The sequence below is a fragment of the Carcharodon carcharias genome, chromosome 18 (genome assembly GCF_017639515.1).
Source record: "Carcharodon carcharias isolate sCarCar2 chromosome 18, sCarCar2.pri, whole genome shotgun sequence".
Taxonomy (NCBI): domain Eukaryota; kingdom Metazoa; phylum Chordata; class Chondrichthyes; order Lamniformes; family Lamnidae; genus Carcharodon; species Carcharodon carcharias.
Genome location: NC_054484.1, coordinates 29,124,002 through 29,143,888, shown reverse-complemented (window position 1 = coordinate 29,143,888; position 19,887 = coordinate 29,124,002). Strand labels below are relative to the sequence as shown.

At 40.8% G+C, this 19,887-nt stretch overlaps 1 protein-coding gene across 2 annotated transcripts in view; it reads right to left on the bottom strand.

Moving 5' to 3' along the window:
* LOC121290306 (transmembrane protein 50B) overlaps window positions 1–19,887 on the bottom strand; it is an 80,322-nt gene that overhangs the window by 46,029 nt on the left and 14,406 nt on the right. For both annotated transcript variants that reach the window (XM_041210618.1, XM_041210619.1), the window contains exon 2: window positions 10,272–10,450. In XM_041210618.1, coding sequence (XP_041066552.1) covers window positions 10,272–10,370 — 99 coding nt within the window. In that variant the 5' untranslated portion in view covers window positions 10,371–10,450. The remainder of the gene's footprint in view (window positions 1–10,271; window positions 10,451–19,887) is intronic.

Genomic DNA, 19,887 nt, shown 5'->3' with positions numbered 1-19,887 from the left:
TAGATAATGGAATTACAAGAATTAGCTAACTCAACATAGATTCAACAATAGCAATTAGGTCTCTCTTTCAGAATAAAACTGGGACTAAGTATTAACTTGTGGCAATGGACTTACCCAAATTATTAAGGGCCAAGAGGAAATGGATTGCACAACACTCAAGTTAGTGTCAATATTTTTTTTAAAGCTCATTCACAGGATGTGGACTTTGCTTGCTGTGCCAGCATTTATTGCCCATCCCTAGTTGCTCTTGAGAAGATGGTGGTGAGCTGCCTTCTTGAACCGCTGAAGGCCCTGTGATGTAGGTACACCCACAGTGCTATTAGGGAGTGCGTTCCAGGATTTTGACCCAGCGACAGTGAAGGAACAGCAATATATTTCCAAGTCGGGATGGTGGGTCAACCCAAGCCTGGATGTTGTCCAGGTCTTGTTGCATTTGGACATGGACTACTTCAGCATCTGAGGAGTTGCGAATGGTGCTGAACATTGTACAGTCATCAGCGAATATGCCCACTTCTGACCTTATGATGGAAGGAAGGTTATTGATGAAGCAGCTGAAGATGGTTATTTAACTTCAGCACACCTACAATTGCATTGCAATGTTAGAATTGATTGCAGCAGGCAGTAATAGTTCTATCAATGTTACACAAATGCCAGTATTGATAGGAGCGACCACCACACAGTCCTGGTAGAGATAAAGTCAATCTTCACAATGAGGATACCCTCCATCATGCTTTGTGACATTACCAACGTTCTAAGTGGGGTAGAGTTCAGAAGAATAAGGGGGGGGGGATCTCAGAAGCCTATAAAATTCTAACAGGACTAGACAGGGTAGATGCAGGAAGGATGTTCCCGATGGTGGGGGAATCCAGAACCAGGGGTCACAGTCTGAGGATACGGGGTAGACCATTTAGGATTGAGATGAGGAGAAATTTCATCACCCAGAGAGTGGGGAGCCTGTGGAATTCGCTACCACAGAAAGTATTTGAGGCCAAAACATTGTATGCTTTCAAGGAGGAGTTAGATATAGCTCTTGCGGGCTAAGGGGTCAAAGGATATGGAGAGAAAGTAGGAGCAGACTTTTGAGTTGGATGATCAGCAATGATCATAACGAATGGCGGAGCAGGCTCAAAGTGCCGAATGGCCTACTCCAGTTCCTATTTTCTATATTTCTATATATCTAGCAACTCAAAACTGGGCAGCCGTAAGGCACTATGGCTATCATCATCAGCACTGTATTCAACCACAATCTGTAACCTCATGGCTTGGTATATTTCCTCATTACCATTAAGCTAGGGGATCAACCTGGTTCAATGAAGAGTGCAGGGAGGCATGCCAGGAGCGTCACCAGGCATGCCTAAAATTGAAGTGTCAACCTGATGAAGCTACAAGACAGGACTACTTACATGCCAAACAGCAGAAGCAGCATGCAACAGACAGAGACATGCTAACCCAGAACCAACAGATCAGATCTAAGCAGCTACATCCAGTTGTGAATGGTGGAGGACAATTAAACAACTCACTGGAGCCAGTGGTTCCACAAATATCCCCATCCTCAATGATGGGAAAGCCCAATACATCAGGACAAAAGACAATGTTGAAACATTTGCAACCATATTATGCCAGAAGTGCCAAACGGATGATTCAACTCGGCCTCCTCCTGAGGTTCCCAGCATCACAGGTGCCAGTCTTCAGCCAATTCAATTCACTCTACTGCAACACTACCAAACCATTTCCTAAGACATAGAAGCTTGGCAATTATAATACAATGGGCAAATTTATTGGCACTGAATCTGGATTTTTTGACCCGCACACAGAGGCTTAAAAGGACTTTCAGTCGTTTCTCTTCCTTCGTCATATGCTATTTTATTTTTCAATTCCCCCACTTATTTCTGAATTACAAGGGCCAAAGAAATGAGACAGAATTATGTGCCCTCATACAAAATGAGCTCCCAAGTTCAACTGTGCCATCAAAATAGCTACATACAGTTCCATGTGGAAGAGGGGGGAAACGGTAATTAAAATAAAAGACCCTTTGCTACTTCAACATGCCCCCTCAACCAAACTTGGAATAAAATTTGATGTGCATTGCTAATAGTTAGTAATTCTCAGCCATGAATGTTGTGGAAAATATATAACTGAATGCCTTACTGTGCCAACACATTCTTGGAATAAAGAGAGCTCTTCTTCAAAATAGTGCCATGGGATCTTTTACACTCAACAAAGTAGGCAGATCGGCGAAGGGTGGGACAAATATTCATGGCATACTTGAAGGGGGTGATGGAAGGGGAGAACCAGTGCTCAAGAAGGAATTGTTAATAATAATCAGCTAACATGGGCACAGGAGGGGAAGTTAAGACCTCAACAGCTTAGTTGGAATAGGATCAAGAGAACAGAATGTCAATCTTGTGGACAAGACGATCTTGAGAGAGCAAAGTGGGACATAGGATAGAATCCAGCGAAAGACTCAAGCTCAGGGCTAGGTCAGCAGGGAACATTAGAGCAAGTCTGGTCAGGTGGCTAGGAATGGAGGGAAGCAGCAGAGGCACCCAAGTGGACAGTCACCATCTCTGTGACAGAAAAAGAAAAATGTGAATGTCCTTGCAGTTGTTGATGGGGGCGAGGTTGGAGGAGCAGGGGAGGGTTGCTTAAGAAGAAAATTGTGGTGGTGAAGAGAACCCACGGTTTATTTTTTCATTCCTGAATGATTTTTTGAACAATAAGCAGCTTTCGCAATGGAGAGCGTGACCTGATAATGTGTTATGTGGTCCTGTAAGATGTACATCCAAATCTGCACCCCTAGGATGAGCAGGATTTATTAGTGGCATATAATATTCATGTCATACAAGTTCTAGGCAATGGCCATCTCCAACAAGAGAGAATGTAACCATCTCCCCTTGACATTCAATGGCATTACCTTCACTGGGGGTTGCCATTGATCAGAGCCTGAACTGGATCAGCCATTTAAATACCGTGGGGGCGAGAGCTGGTCAGAAGTTGGTGTGACTTAGAGACAAGGGCTATCCACCACTGCAGTGGTTTAAACAGGTTAGGTAAGATTCTTGAGATGATTTCACAGTGAGGTAGCCTGAAATACAATCTTCAGTCATACTCTCTATTGCCTAGCCTTTACAAGATAAAAGTTGAAATTGACCAGAACTGCGGGGTTGTTGCACGTCAATATTGCAATTGTTCTTTCCAGTCACTGTATTGGTTGATGATGATGCCATTAATTGATCAGCCAACCAGCCTCTCCTGTGGAGAGATCACATCCGCTACCACCCTCCCCATTTATAATAACCCTCTAGTTTTGTCACAAAGATGCAAGATGCTGCCTTAAAGCCTTGATAGAATATGATGAAACCAGGATTAAAATGAGGCAGAAAATAAAATGGTCTCTACAACTCTCAAAACCAGTAAACTGACTCTACCACAATACAGGAAACACCCAAACCAGAACACTATTTGGTCAAAACTGCATTTTTCTTTTATAATTAAAACCAAAGAAAACATTACAAAAGGAAAAACGAAAAACTAAACAGGTGCCATTTATCCCCCACAAACCTGTTCTGCCATGCAAGGAGACCATGATGATTTGTCACCTAACTCCATGTGCACCCTTTGCCCCATAGCCCTTAATATCTTTGAGATGAAAGATTTTTGTTCGCCAATGTTAAAATTAACAAGTGACCCAGCATTAACTCTCATTTGCCAAAGTGGGTTCCAAATCTCTGCAACCCTTTGTGAAAAAGTATTTACTAATTTCACTCTTGAAAAGTCTGGCTCTCATTTTTAGATTATACCCCCTAGTCCTAGACTCCCCAGGCAGCAACATGGCAATCTTCTGGCTCCCTCTACTGGTCATTTGTAGTTGTTCAATTAAATTCTTAATCTAGTTCAAGTGTTCCATGACTAGTCAGCTGATCATTCTTTTCGCTTCATTTCATTTCTAAGTAAAAGGAATTTTATATTCCATTTCACTCTTCTACACCAAACCGCCTGCACATAAATTAAATATTTTCTGAACTGATCTTTTCCACCAAATGCAACCCAATAAGGATTAAAAAAAAATTAATCTGGCCATGACCATAAATTCTCTGCTTAGCCTAACAAAATAAAAATCATCAGATTTAGTGTGGCATACTTTGCATTCTTATTATAAATTCTAGAAAGTAGAAAGACATGAATTATAATTGTACAGTGGTTAAAATTCCATGCTAATCTGCTAGGGTGAGTGAATGGCTGTAACAGTTCTATGATTTTGTGATCACAGAATCACATGCAGCACCAATGTACTCATGGTTATCTGGCCAAAGGCCTTTATTTTCAAACTAAAAACTGAATGAGTGTTGGAAATATGCAGCAGACCCACCAACGTCAGTAAATGCAAGACTGGTGAATGTTTCTGCTTTAAATCTGCTGGTTTCTGGTATTTTCGGTTATTTTTCAGATTTCTAGCATACGCAGATTTTTCTTTCCATCTCCAAGTATTTTCTTTAATCTTTTTCCTTAAACGTTATTACTTTTATTGTCTAATTCATTCAACTTGGGTTTTCTAAACTTCTACCTCCTTTCAAACTACTTATATTCTCTCCCTGTAAAGTCAGGCAGTTTTCTCTCATTTATTCTATGCTATTGAATGTAGTTTTAGCATACTGCCATCCAGAGGTAATAAACAAGTGCTACAACTGGTGCCATTTATCCCCTCAAAACTGTTCTGCCATTTAAGGAGATCATGATTGATTTGTCACCTAACTCCACCCAGGCCCTTTGTCCCATGTCCCTTAATATCTTTGGCTAACAAAAGTCTTTCTTTCTCGATGTTAAAATTAACAAGTAATCTAGCATTAACTGTCACTTGCTGAAGTGTGTTCCAGACCTCTACCACTCTTTGTGAAGGTTTTCACTCGAAAAAAGTCTGGCTCTAATTTTTAGACTATGCCCCCCGCCATATTGCCCCCCCACCCCATATCCCACCCGAGTCCGAGACTCCCCCCAATCAGCAAAAATAGTTTCCATCTACTCCAACAACTTCCCTTAATATCTTGAAAACTTCAATCAAATTAAACTTTCTAAGCCATTACTGCATTTTAAGGGCTTACTGCCTCAAGACAAGTTTGTCTTACAAATAGCATTCATCTTCATGTGCACATATATATTTTGGTACCACTGCCCATATGCTAATATTCAACATGGGCCTTTTTTCTTCTAAAAACTGCAATTGATTTTTCAATTACATATTTCAACAAACATATGAACATACAGAAAATGAACAGCTTCAACTTTATTATATCATTTTAAAAATATTCTTTTATGGGATGTGAATGGCAAGGCCAGCATTTTTTGCTCATCCCTAACTGACTAAGGTGGTGGTGAGGTGCTTTCTTGAACTGCTGCTGTCTAGCTGCTGTAGATAAAGCCACAGTGCTGTTGGGAATGGAGTTTCAGGATCTTGACCCAGTGATGGTGAAGGAATGACAATATACTTCCAAGACAGGATGGTGTATGGCTTGGAGGGAAACTTGCAGGTGGTGGTGTTCCCATGCATCTGCTGCTCTTGTCCTTCTAGGTGGGAGACGTCGTGGGTTTGGAAAGTGTTTTTGAAAGAGCTTTGGAGAGTTGCTGCAGTGCATATCATATATGGTAAGCACTGCTGACACTGTGCATCAGTGGTTGAGTGAGCAAATGTTTAAGGTGGTGGATGATGTGCTAATCAAGTGGGCTGTATTACACCTCTTTTCTATTTTTCCTTAGTTCTGTTGAAGAGTCATACGGACTCGAAACGTTAACTGTGTTCCTCTCCGCAGATACTGTCAGACCTGCTGAGTTTTTCCAGGTATTTTTGTTTTTGTTTTGGATTTACAGCATCTGCAGTCTTTTTTGCTTTTGCCCTGGATGGTGTTGAGCTTCACGAGTGTTGGAGCTGCACTCATCCAGGCAAGTGGAGAGTATTCCAACACACTCCTGACTTGTGCCTTGGATGGTTGACAGGATTTGTGGAGATAGGAGGTGAGCTGCTCGCCACAGAATTCCCAGCCTCTGAGAATTCATAATAGCTTAAATCTTGTTCATATATGCCTATCCACTTTCTGATTACATTCTTTCCACACAGCCATTTAGGCTCTTCCCTTTGCAATTCATCTGAACAGTCTGTTGCACCAAGATTGTAATGCTGTCTCCTTTTTCACTCCCAGGTGCTTTCCTTACATTTCCAAATGTAAATAAACATGCTTAATTTTCACACTAAGTGATTATCTGCAAGAGATATAATGGAGGGAATGCTAACTTTCTTATAAAATGCAATTAATCCTTCAGCTAACATGGTAAAAACATTTTTCTTAGCCACTGGAAGGAGTACTACTAAACACAAGATCAAGATCGAAATGCTAGGCTTATATCAATTATGGTGTCTGAAATTGTAATATTTTTGTATTTGTACTTATGTAGGTGGTATAGTGGTAACATCGCTGGAATAGTAATCCAGGGACCCAGGCTAATGCTCAGGTTCAAATCCCGCCATGGCAGCTGGTGGAAATTAAATTCCATTAATAAATAAAAATCTGGAATTGAAAGCTAGTCTCAGTAATAGTGATCATGAAACTATCATTGATTTTTGTTAAAACCCATCTGGTTCACTAATATCCTTTAGGGAAAGAAATCTGCAGATCTGGAGTCATATGAAGACAATATGTAGTTGACTAGCAAGCCACACAGTTAAAGAGCAATTAGAGATGGGCCACAATTGCTGGCCTTAGCAGTGACCCCCACATCCCATTAAAAAGAATAAAAACTTTATGGCAACTAGCAAAGCATTGTAATTCTGTTGATGGGTGGGGGGGGGGTAGCGGGGAATGGAAGAAAAGACTTGTATCTACTTTCTCTCATGTCCACATGTCCGTCCTTGGCCTGCTGCAATGTTCCAGTGAAGCCTAACATAAACTGGAGGAACAGCACCTCATCTACCAATTAAGCACTTTACAACCTTCCGGACTTAATACGGAGTTCAACAATTTCAGACAATGAACTCTCTACTCTATCTTTACCCCCTTTTTAATCCAATTTTTAAAAATTTTAATTTTAATATTTTATTTATGTTTATTTATTTTTTAATATCCTTTTTCCCCAACCCCTCCCCTCAAAACCCCAACCACAGGGCCATCTGTCACTTGTTGATATGTTGTGCTTTCACACATTCTGCTCTTAACTTCATGCCACTATCAACATCTTTAGCCTTTACCGCTACCGTTAACATTCCCTGCATCTCGCGTCCATGACATCTTTGTCAATCTCTCCTTAGCTCCCAACTATCCCTGACCTTCTACTTTGCTCCACCCCCTCTTAAACAGTATAAAATCCTTCACATTTCTAATTCTCTTTAGCTCTGAAGGCAAGTCAAGTGGACTTGAAACATTAACTCTGTTTCTCTCTCCACAGATGCTGCCAGACCTGCTGAGATTTTCCAGCATTTTTTCTTTTCATTTCAGATTTCCAGCATCCGCAGTATTTTGCTTTCACACTAGCAGACATCCCTATTCTATATTGAGCTGCTGGTTGCAACAACCCAATTATTAAAGGGAGACTGCACAGTGGAGCCCTATAAAATGAGACTTCTTTAAAACTGACATGTATTTATTTTCAGTTTGTATAGGGGGTGGGAGGCATGGAATGAAACGGTAGAGTGATAACCCCTATAGCATGAGCCAAAAGGGAGAAAGTGAAAGCTATGTTGTATGTTAAAGTAGTACTTTTTCCTCTCAAATGATAATCCTCATTCCCAGTTCTCAAAAAAAAAATGCAGTTAATCTAGAAAGCCTGTTGCAGTGCAATTCTTAGATTTACATTCTGAAATGACAATTAAACAGTGGTGCTCTAAGTATTTCTACAAATAATTTTATGTTCTGAGATATAACATCTACATGTCAGGTGAGTTTTATGTACAGGATGGTCCACTGTGTTTGATTTAATTGACAGACAATTAGATTCCAACCACCCCCCCCCCCCCCCACCCCCCCACCCCCACCCCCCAACCCATCCACCCACCAAGAGGCTAGATTATATATGGCAGGGTTTTCTTAATAACCATTTCAGTTTCTGGAACTAGTGTAGACTCCCTAGTACAACAGAGAAATCACATTGTCCACAGACACCATTGAAGGTCAACAAAAAATCCTAAATTAAAAGCTATATTGCAAAAAGTATGTTGGACAATCTGTGTTTTAGAAAAACATTTAAAATGATGTGTACCGCATCTAGTATCCATATCATGTTTAGGCCCCCCTCTGCTCGTGTAACATCTTACTTGCAGATTAATCTATTTACTTTTTCATCCAATTTAAAACTAAGATAGTTTAAAGGAATAAAGTCAGCGTTTACAATGCATTCATATTTGAGCCCCTCTCATCAGGTTTCCATCCTGCTCCATCACTAAAAAGCCCTTATCAAAGCCACAAATGACATCCTATGAGACTGTGAAAATCGTAAATTATTTATCCGCATCCTTTTCTATCTGTCTGCAACATTCAACATAGGTGACCACACCATTCTCCCCAAAACCTCTCTTTTATTGTTCAGCTCCGCGAGGCTGCCTGTGCCTAATTCCATTCCTATCTATTCAGCCTAAGATTCACTTGAAATGGTTTTTCTTCCCATCTCCGCACAGTTACCTCTGGAGTCTTTCAAGGATCTATCCTTAGCCCCATGTATTTCTCATCTACTCACTACCTTTCAGCAACACCATCCAAGAGCACAATGTCTGGTTCCACATGTAAGAACACACAGCTCTACTTCACTACCTCTCTCAACTCTTTCACCACCTCTGATGTTATGGTGCTCGCCTGACATGCAGTATTGGGTGAGCAGAAATTTCTTCCCATTAAACATTGGGAAGATCAAAGATATTATCTTCAGTCACTGCCACAAACTCCATTTTCTACCCACCATATGACTCCATAAAATATCATAAACAATAGGAGCAGTGGGTCATATGGCCCCTTGAGCCTGCTCCACTATTCATTAAGATTATGGCTGATCATTTACATTATCTCCACTTTCCCACCCTGTCCCAAAATCCTTCTATTTCCTTGCTGCCCAAAATTTTATTGACTTTCGTCTGGATCCCTCTCCCCGGCCACTGCTGGAGGCTGAACCAGACCACCTTAGTGGCCTATCTGACCAGAGTTGAACTTCTGATCTTATATCCTCTATCACAAGGCCACCTACTTCCACCTCCAAAACATTCGGTCCCTGCCTCAGCTTGTCAGTTGCTAGAACCCTCATTCATGCCTTTGTTACTTCTAGACTTAACTATTCCAATGTGCTCCTGGCCACACTCTCACTTGCACCCTCTGTAAAGTTGAACTCATCCAAAACTCTCTGTGTCCTAACTTGCAGCAAGTCCTGTGCTCACCTGCCTACAGTGGTTCCAGTCCGACAACGTCTCGATTTTGAAATTCTCACTCTTATTTTTAAAACACTCCATGGCCTCCAAAGGCAAATGTTTTCCTCTTGTGCCCACATCATATTGTTTTCTTCTTCAGATAGGCAAATGGGAAAATGGCCTCATCCCTCCCTATTACTGGAACCTCCTCCAGCCCAATAGCCCCAAGAAATTTCTATGCTCTTCCAATTCTGGTCTCGAGTGCAGCCACAGTTTACATTGTTTCACCGTTGGTGGCTGTGTCTTCAGCTGCATAGGCACCAAGCTCTAGAATTTTCTCAACTTCTCCCCCTCTCTACCTTGTCCTGCTCCTTTAAAATGCTCCTTAATGCCTACCTCTTTGACCAAACGTTGTCATTAATCCTAATATCACCTGATCTGTCTCCGTGTCAAACTTTGTTTGATATCGCTCCCAAGAGGTGATTTGGGATGTTTTACTATATTAAAGATGCTATATAAATGCACACTGTTCTTTAGTAATGGTCTGTTGATGGGAACCTCATTATAAAGTTCCTTTCACAACAAAATTAACTTTATTGGCTCTCAGATAGCACCTCACCATGAGGGTGAATGGTGTACAAAGAATACATCCAGTAACAGGACAGATAAAAATGCTTAGAAGTATTTGTTCGTGTGGAATGTAAACAACAACATGGACTAGTTGTGTTGAATAGGCTGTTATCTAGTTTTGTATTAAGAGAATCATTAATTTGCTCTTTTCCTGTGTCATGACTCACTAGCATACAATTTACAAAGAGTAAGTTGCCATTTTCAATATATCTACAAAGCGAGGCACTGAAAAAAATCATCCATTTACAAATTTATTTACAGAACTTACCAGCACCCCGGCAACTATCGAAGCAACAGTATTTCTGCTTTCTCCCCAGTCAATACATTCAAATTCTGGCCAGCGGAAATTATCCAGGAATCCTGCCATCTTAGAGCTGCTGTTGGGATCGTCCTCTATTTACTGGACCTCAATGTAGTCTTTGACCTTCAAATTCAGTTTGCGTTTCACTGAAAGAAAGATACATGTCGATTAATTTTCTAAATCAATTCCTGCCACACTTCATTGTTGAACTGAATAACATGGGCCAAATCCACCATGTAGCTGGACTAAATGCTGGATTATCCCAATCTCTAGGATTCAACTGGCCTCAATTGTTCAAATTACTAGGCCTTCTGATTTGGCTTCCATCCCAGGGATAAAAACACAACTTTCTGGAGGTGGAAAAACTAAACAGAAGTATGTTTGTTCTTAATCAGAAAGTTTTTATTGAGAGCTTAAGCCTTCAAAATAACTTGTGAATAAATGCATACAATATTTTAATTCCCTTTACAAAGTACTGTATTTAGCATTAATGTATGGGGCCAAACTAGGTGGGCTACCCGGCACTAACCCAAGAAAGGTACATCCACTCAACCCTCACTAACATCTAGAGACTTATGCCAAGCAGAGTTCCCATAGACTAGTCAAGCTAATGTAGTTGTAGTCGCACCTTATCTTTGAGCCAACACCCCAGACTACTCCACCACTGTCCCTGGGTTATGTTCTGACCCACAGGAATTACAGATACACCAGAGTTGATACCACGGTGTATAGTCAGGAGGGAATGGCCCTGGGAGTCCTCAACATTGACTCAGGACCCCATGAAGTTCAATGACATCACATCAAATGTGGGCAAGGAAACATTCTGATTACGACCTGCACCCTGTACCCTACCTCATCGGATTAATCAGTACTCCTCAATGCTGAACATCATTTGGAAGAACCGCCAAGGGTAGCAAGGGCACAGAATGCACTCCTGGATGGGGGAATTCAATATCCACTGCCACAAGTGGCTCAGAAGCACCACTGCTGACTGGGCTGGCCAAGCCCTGAAGGACACATTTGCCAGACTGAGCCTATAGCTGTTGTTGAGTACACCAAGAGGGAAAAAACCTAATTGACCTTGTCCTCACTAATCTACCTGTCGCAGATGCATCTGTCCATGACAGTATTGGTAGGAGTGACCACCGGACAGCCCATGTAGAGACAAAATCCTGTCTCCACACTGAGAACACCCTTCATTAAGTTGTGTGGCATTACCACCGTGTGAACTAGGGCAGACGTAGAACAGATCTAGCAGCTTAAAACCAAGCATCCATGAGGCAGTGTGGGCCATCAGCAGAATTGCACTCCACTACAATCTGTAACCTCAAGGCTTAGCATATCCCTCATGACCATTTCCATCAAACCAACTAGCAACCCAAACTTAATGAGGAATGTAGGTGATTATGCCAGCAGAACCAGACATATCTAAAAATGAGGTGCCTACATGAAGCTACAACACAGTATTATATGCATGCTAAACAGAACAACATGCTACAGACAGAGATAAGCGATTCCACAACCAACGGATCGGATCAATGTTCTGCAGTCCCGCCACCTCAAGTTGTGAATGGTGGTGGACAATTAAACAATTAAAAGGAGGAGGATCCATTCTCAATGGCGGCAGAACCCAGTACATCAGCCCAACAGACAAGACTGAAGCATTTACAACCATTTTCAGTTGGAAATACTGAGTGGATGATCTATCTCAGCTTTCTGAGGTAACCAACATAGCAGGTGCCAAACTTAAGCCAATGTCACATGATTAAAGAGGGAAGACCGAACAGGATACATCAAAGGTGATGGGGCCCAACAGCATCTACAGTTGCAGTGCTGAAAACTTGCACTCCAAAATTAGCCACACCTTAGCCAAGCTGTTCCTGCACAGCTACAACACTGGCAATTAACTGACAAAGCAGAAAATTCTCCAGGCATGTCATGTCTACAAAAGAAACAGGACAAATCCAATTTAGCCAATTACCACTCCATCAGTTTTCTCTCAATCATCAATGAAGTGATGGAAGGTATCATCGACAGTGCTATCAAGCAGCAGTTACTCAGCTATGTTGTTTGACATCCACCAGGACCACTTGGCTTCAGACCTCATTACAGCCTTGGACCAAACATAGACAAGATCTGAATTTTGGAGGTGAGGCAAGATTGACAAAGCAACATTAGACTGAGTATGACATCAAGAAGCCAGAGTAAAACTGAAATCAATGGGAAAAAAGGAGTGGAGGGGAAATTGCCACTGGCTAGAATCAAGCCTACCACAAAGGCATATGGTAGTGGTTGTTGTAGGCCAATCATCCCAGTCCCAGGACATCACTGTAGGAGTGTCCCAGGGCAGTGTCTTAGGCCCAACTGCTTCATTTATGACACTCCCTCCAACATGTGGTGGGGATGTTCCTTGATGATTCTAGTTCTATTCACAACTCCTCAGATACTGAAGCAATCAGTGCACATATGCAGCAAGACCTATATCATATCAGCCCAGGCTTGATTAGATTGCAAGTAACATTTGCACCACATATTTGACCATCTCCAACAAGAGAGATTTTAATGAGATTGCCATTGCTGAATTCCCCCACCATCAACATCCTGGAGTCTCTACTGACCAGACACTTAACTGGACCAGCCATATGAGAGCAGGTCAGAGGCTCAGTTGCCTTTTGAATCCCCAAAGCCAGTCCAGCATCTACAAGGCACAAGTCAGGAGTGTGATGGAATACTCCCCACTTGCCTGGATGAGTGCAGCTCCAACAATGCATGGGAACACCGCCACCTGCAAGTTCCCCTGCAAGCCACTCACCATCCTGTCTTGGAACTATATCACCGTTCCTTCAAAGAAACTAGAACTCGTTTCCTAACAACACTGTGGGTGTGCCTAACACTACACGGACTGCAGCAGTTCATGAAGGCAGATTACCACCACCTTAACGGAAATTAGGGATGGGCAATAAATACTGGCCTTGACAATGCCACACACATCCCAACATTTAAGTAATAAATAATAACAACAAAAAAAATACAAAACACGTCATTAGCTGCATCCTCCAGGACGATGTGCAAACAATCCAGGCAACTGCTTTTCTTTGATAGTAATCACTTTTAGAGAGAATAGGTACCTCATGCCAGAAGTGGAGACTGCTTGGCTACAGTGGAAAATGGTAAATCAAATAATGTGTTTTAGTGGCAAAACACAATGAAGTTATAATGTTGCTGAAAGTAGAATTGGTCCCATTGGGATTTCTGTGCACAGTTCTCATAGGAAGGATATTACTAACCTTTTCAGAGTCCAGAGGTTTTTTTCCCCTGCTCTTCACTGTTTCTTGGAATTGAAGGAAATTCCAGCATTTAAACAAACTGCACGACAGGCGGCAAAAACTGAGGCATACAGAAGCGCTTAATGTTTTTACATCCTCCCAAAAAGAAAATTACCATTCTATGAGCGAATAACTTGCCGAAAGGCTCCAGGCACTTGGAAAATGCCTATTCAAATATGAAGTGTTTTTATTCTGATATTATGGACAAGTTTATATGAATATCTCTTACAGGAAAATAATTTGAGGATGCATTAATTGCAGTAGCTGTGAAAGTGCCAACAAATGAAAATTCCACGGGCGAGGGGGTCGGGGGGAAGAAATTCTGTGAAAGGAGTGACGGATACAAGAATTAAGGAAATTTGAGTCAACTGAAATGTTTTATTGAAACAAAAACATTCTTTTTCACTTTTGGACCTATTCAAAAATGACCAAGAATGGAGTGCCATGAAGAGCTTCGAATTGACTAGGTTTACTTCACAAAAAAATTTGGATTCATCAGCTTGAACATTATGAATCTATTTCCTTGCTAGGAACTTGAATATGGAGCAAACTTAGCTTCCAATGGACACGAATGCGCTTGTCATAATTTTTTCACTAATCAGCAGTCACACCCACACAGCTAGTGATATGTGCTCCGGGCTTGGCATTAAACTATAGGATTACTGCAGCAGTGGAGAGAATGTTACACTCCCAATCCTGACTCAAAACTCTGGAGGAAAAGGGTAACATTCTGGTCCTGAAAAACTAATTTTAATATTGTGGAATGTCAAATTTCTCCATTACAATAAAAAAAATAATTAATTCTTAAAATAATCAAAATGATAATCTTCTAAAGGTTATGATACTTCAGATTCTACCTTAATCCTATGTGTATGTTCCAATCTTTTTTTCATGTATAAACTGGGTAAAAATGAAGGATAATCACTGCATTTTACTTATGGATTGCAGTTCATGAGAATTATGCAACGTGATGCCTGCCTTATAACACTGCTGTTGCTGGAAGCTGAAGATCATCTTAATCTGACGCTGGAATGAAATGTACATCGGTAAAGATGAAATCCACACCACAGAGATTGCTAGATCTCTACGGGCAGATTTCTTTGACATCAACATCTTGCCAAAATCCAAGCCACTGTATCCAGGTGGTGCTCTTTTCTCAACTCGCTCACAGGTGAACAAGTTTCAGTGTTCTGCTGCTTCCCGCCTGCCTCAGTCCTGATGCTCTGCTTCGAGCACTAAGTATACATCTGCTTTTAAAAAAAAATGAGAATTCCAATTTTAAGTGGCAGTGAGCAGAACACATGATGACTGTACCAGCAGATATTTACTGTACTAGCTGGTAACGTCTTGCATCAAGTGCACAAGTAGAGCTAGGGTATTTTCCTATTTTTGTAAAAAATAAAATAATTTAAAACATGTATTAAGACCCATATGTGGGAGATCGTCACTATTTTAAACCGTGGAACAAATAAGTTTGATAGCACGTGAACAAACTTCAACAGAAACACACGAAACTTCAACAGAAACACACGAAACTTCAACAGAAACACACGAAACTTCAACAATACAGGAAACAACTAACTAAATACCAAAAACGTTTATTACAATTTCTTTAAAAGCTCATGAATAATTCACCAGAAGTAGTAAGGGGAAGCAAAAGTGATTAAAAAAAATTTGGGTTTACATAGTAACCATTCCAGTTTATTTCATCTTGCAGCACAGATAGTTGAACACCCCTTGACTGTTAGTGACACAGCCTAGCAAACCAGTTCTGGAAAGTGCTTCAACTTATTAGTCATCACATTGCAACAAGTAGCAACAAAAAAACATGGAGCACAAAGATGTGCTCAAAAATTTGCACCTGCAGTTTGGACCCATGAACTATAGATCTTAAAACTGTCAAATGTAGACACTTTCCAAAACACATTACATTCTTTGTTAGGGTTAGAGAACATACTTGCCTGTGTTATAAATAAAAATCAAAATGTTTGCTCTTTTATTAAGGTATTAAATTATTACTGTAATGTCCAATGTACAAGCCAAACTTTGTGAATGTTATTTTCTGGTTTTTGATTACAACACTGCAACTGCATTTGAGAATAAGTGATGTCTTTATATTTTTGATGTTGAAGAGTTAGGTTACAAATCAACCATGCAAGTAGGCAAAGGGGAAACAATTAGGATGCAAATGAAATTCCATTCCTTGCTCTCCACTCGAACTCTGCTCCACTGTGTGTTTCTTCCATTCTCCTACTGGTGGCCCCAATCTCTAGGTCACACTAAATCCTTCATCTTAAGACATCTCTCACCATCCTTCAAAACCTCCTTAAAACCACTCTCTCTCTCTCCCCCCAACTGGACCGTCCGTCGCCTCCTCTCATTTCAGAACCACCTTCCCTCAAGTAAAGTCTGTCACCCACCTATGAAAACCATGAGTCTTCTCGTTATTCTTAAGGCATTATTAAAATGCAATCACTGGTGGCAGTGTTTACAAGAACTCAGTTATTATTTGCTTGTTCGGGGGGATAGGGGAAGATTATCTGCGTGTCAGCCGGGATTGTGGAGGGAATTATCATCTTGGTGATTGGTTTCTAATTTAAGAAGCAACTTATATGAGCAGGTAATTGAATTGGCAATTTCATCCCACTTCTGGAGAGTTTCTTGACCCAGTAGGGCGATTATGTCAAGCCACTTTTACAACCTGGAGTTTTACATTAATTAGGCTTGTTGATTGAGTGCAAAGGAGCTCATCATCATTTGATTCTTCTAATTAATGTAGCAAACAACCAGGGTATGAAGCATCGTAGTGCAATTGGGATTGGGGAGGAGTGAACAGAAAAGTCATCATTAGTATTCTTTCACCCACCTCCTGGTGACAGGTTTCAGAACACTGGCAGAGCAGAGGGCAAGTAGCCTGCATTCTTACTTGGGGTACATAGTACTTGAGGTGAGGAGACATTAATAAATCAGTAAGATGAAAAAGAAAGCTTTAACTCATCCCCTCCCCCAAATTAAACACAAATATACCATTCATGAAAAACACTTTTTTGAAAATGTTAAACATTGAATGCAAATTTCCTATTAACAACATCAATAGTTTGGTAAATCACAATTTCGAATTTTCCTTTCTGTTGTCAGCAACCACTCCCTGAAGATACTGTAACTCGCCAGCTCGATGTCACGTTGTGGGCAAGGCAACATTGATTTTCTAATAGTTACCGATGTAGATAGAGAACTAAAACTGTAGGGTTTTTTTTGGCACTTCAAGCAGCACTCTCAAAAGGAGTAGCCTGGCAGGCAAGCAAGTATTATCCGAGTTGAAACCTCGGAGAGTGCATGCTGGGGGGATTGAAGGACTCGCTAAAGCTGCTGTTATATTTGGCTAAATACCACGCTCGTATCACCGGCATCTGTGCACCTGCTCTACTGATTCCTGATGATGCCCTCTTCAGACAGTAAGCTTGTTGGATATGCCAAGGCTGGCACCCAGGAAAACATCTTCTATAAGATTGAAAATAAGGCAGTCAGCCTTCGGAAATCCCATTAATTTAAATTGGGGTTGCCACAAGCTGCGCAAGGCTCATGCAGATGGTGACACCAAATATAAAAGCAGTTTAACACGGCATAAAGATACGGGTGAGTGGAAATCAAACATACCCCAGGAAAAGCAGCAGCTGTAACAGCTGCCCATGCAGAGAAGCTGGAAAGCAGCTACTTATAGTTTCCAAAGCACAGCATTTACTGGAATATCAGAAAGATTATTCAGCATCCCGATGGGAAGAATGCTGTTTTGGTACAACTAATACTTTTTCAGAATTCATTTGAGGGAGCATGTCAGTTTCATTGAACTTTAGTACATGAGGATTGGATTACCAACTTAAAACAATAAACATGCCATGTTTTGATCAATTTCAGCCTCAGTTTAAAGAGGATGTAAAAATAGCATCTGACACGCCTAGTGGCCTCATTCAATCAATTGCAAGTAACTCCCTGGACAGGAAATGCTCGCTTAGCACCTATATTTTGTAAATATATGGAAGTTAATTTTTTCCTGCCGTAACTTCTTCCATGCAAATCATAACCATAAAGATTACACACAAAACAGCAGCTTGCAATTATATGGCACCTTTAACAGGCAAAGTCACATACCTCCTGACTCAACAATGCAAAAAGAAGCTCCAAGTCCCTGTTTCACCTATGAATAAAAACCTAGACTGTCATCTGTCTTGAGAGAGTATGTCTCAGGACTGTGAAGGATTCCCCACTATACTCTCATACACTCAAGAGTTGGTGGGATACCCCATTTCAGACTGTACATTCAGACAAAAACTAGTAGCTTAAATTTACATTGAAGAAATCAAACAGAGGCAGAAATACACAGCAAGAAACTAACTATATAATACTTGGCTTACATAATGCATAAATTCTTTCAAAACAAAAAGACAATACATAACCCTCATTCTTTGATTTCTTTTGACTGAGCCCCTCATGGATGCACCCCATAAGAATGACATTCCTGGAGCCCTTCATGACCCTAGTATAGGCAGAGTGAAACACGGAAGTGGGTTTCTTGACGCTGGCTGCTCTTTCTTTGGTGTGAAAGAAAGTCCTCTCATGTTTTTGGCATTTGCTAACCTTTGAATTTGCATCACCTTCTGCTCTCACATATCTATCAATGTTACTGAACTCCTCCAAGAACAAAGCATTGGTTCAGCTATTGTAAACCAGTAAAAATCTTTTTTGGCAGTTTACAAATGTGCAAGTTCCAAAAGATATTCAGTTCCTGAAATGAAGCGATTAACCCTTTTTAGAAATGTGTACAGTCTGAAAATACTTGCTTTGGATGTCTTTTTTGAAATACCACTGACTGCTATGGCTAATTTATGATGGACTGGAGCTTGAAGCTACACAGAAGTATCCACTGTTCTTCAAAGGGCTAATAAGTTCATTAGCATTTAGAATTAAGTCTCTGCACCCTGGTTCTCCACAGATAAAAAAAAGCCTGTCTGTATTCTCCCAGAAAAGTGTACTTCCTCTTAATGTTTAGTTAAGGAAAGTCAGTTTAAACATTAATTCCAATTGTTCTAAAACTATACAACTTAATTTTCAGATTTTTTTGAACCAGAATTAAAACTGCTGTCATCACAGCAGCTAAATGTTTCAATATCTAAGCTCTACCTGGATACTTATGTTACATGTTGGAATATCTTTTACTTGGCACAAGATCATAAGATAAATTCAAATAAAAAGACTCCTCTCTTCCTTCCCGAAGACTAACCCCATTATTTTTCCATTAAGCCGTTTCAACATTCAACCTTAACACTCAGCTAGATCTGTTTCATCTCTCAAACTGTGAAGTTTCTCATAATGTAACATGCCCTCAGTAATGTAACGTGTCCTCAGTATGCACAAATGTCAACCTAGGTTATGTACTCAAGTCCCACTGTGAGTCTTGAACTCTAACAGAGATGCAGAACCATGGGTGATGCTAACTGAGCCAAACACAGACCTATGACTTGAGCACATGCTAATTTTTGCATGACCTCTTCATGATTCAAATATCAGTGGGCACAAGTGAAAAATCAGGACATTAGGTTAGGAGTAAGAAGGGAAGTCAGCTGGAAATCTTTTACCCACAGGATACCAAAATCATGAAATGAGTTACCTGGGAAGGCCAGGCAAGTGAACAATATTGCTGAAGTCAAGAAACAACTGAATGCATTTCTAAAGAGAAGTGATTGAGTAGAAACATAGAAAGATAGAAACTAGGAGCAGGAGTAGGCCATTCAGCCCTTCGAGCCTGCTCTGCCATTCAATATGATCATGGCTGATCCTCTATCTCAACGTCATATTCCCGCTTTCTCTCCATAACCCATAATGCCCCTAATATTCAAAAAATTATCAATTTCTTTCTTGAATACACTCATTCACCTGGCCTGCACAGCCTTCTGTGGTAGAGAATTCCACAGGTTGACCACCTTCTGGATGAAGAAATTTTTCCTCATCTCAGTCCTAAATGGCCTGCTCCCTATCTTGAGACTGTGGCCCCTGGTTTTAGACTTCCCAGCCAGGGGAAAAATCCCCCCCTGCATCTAGTCTGTCTAGCCCTGTTAGATTCTTAAACGTTTCAATCAGATTCCCTCTCATTCTTCTAAACTATAACGAATAAAGGCCCAGTCGAACCAATCTCTCCTCATGCAACAGTCCTGTCATCCCAGTATCAGCTTAGTGAACCTTTGCTGCACTCCCTCTATGAC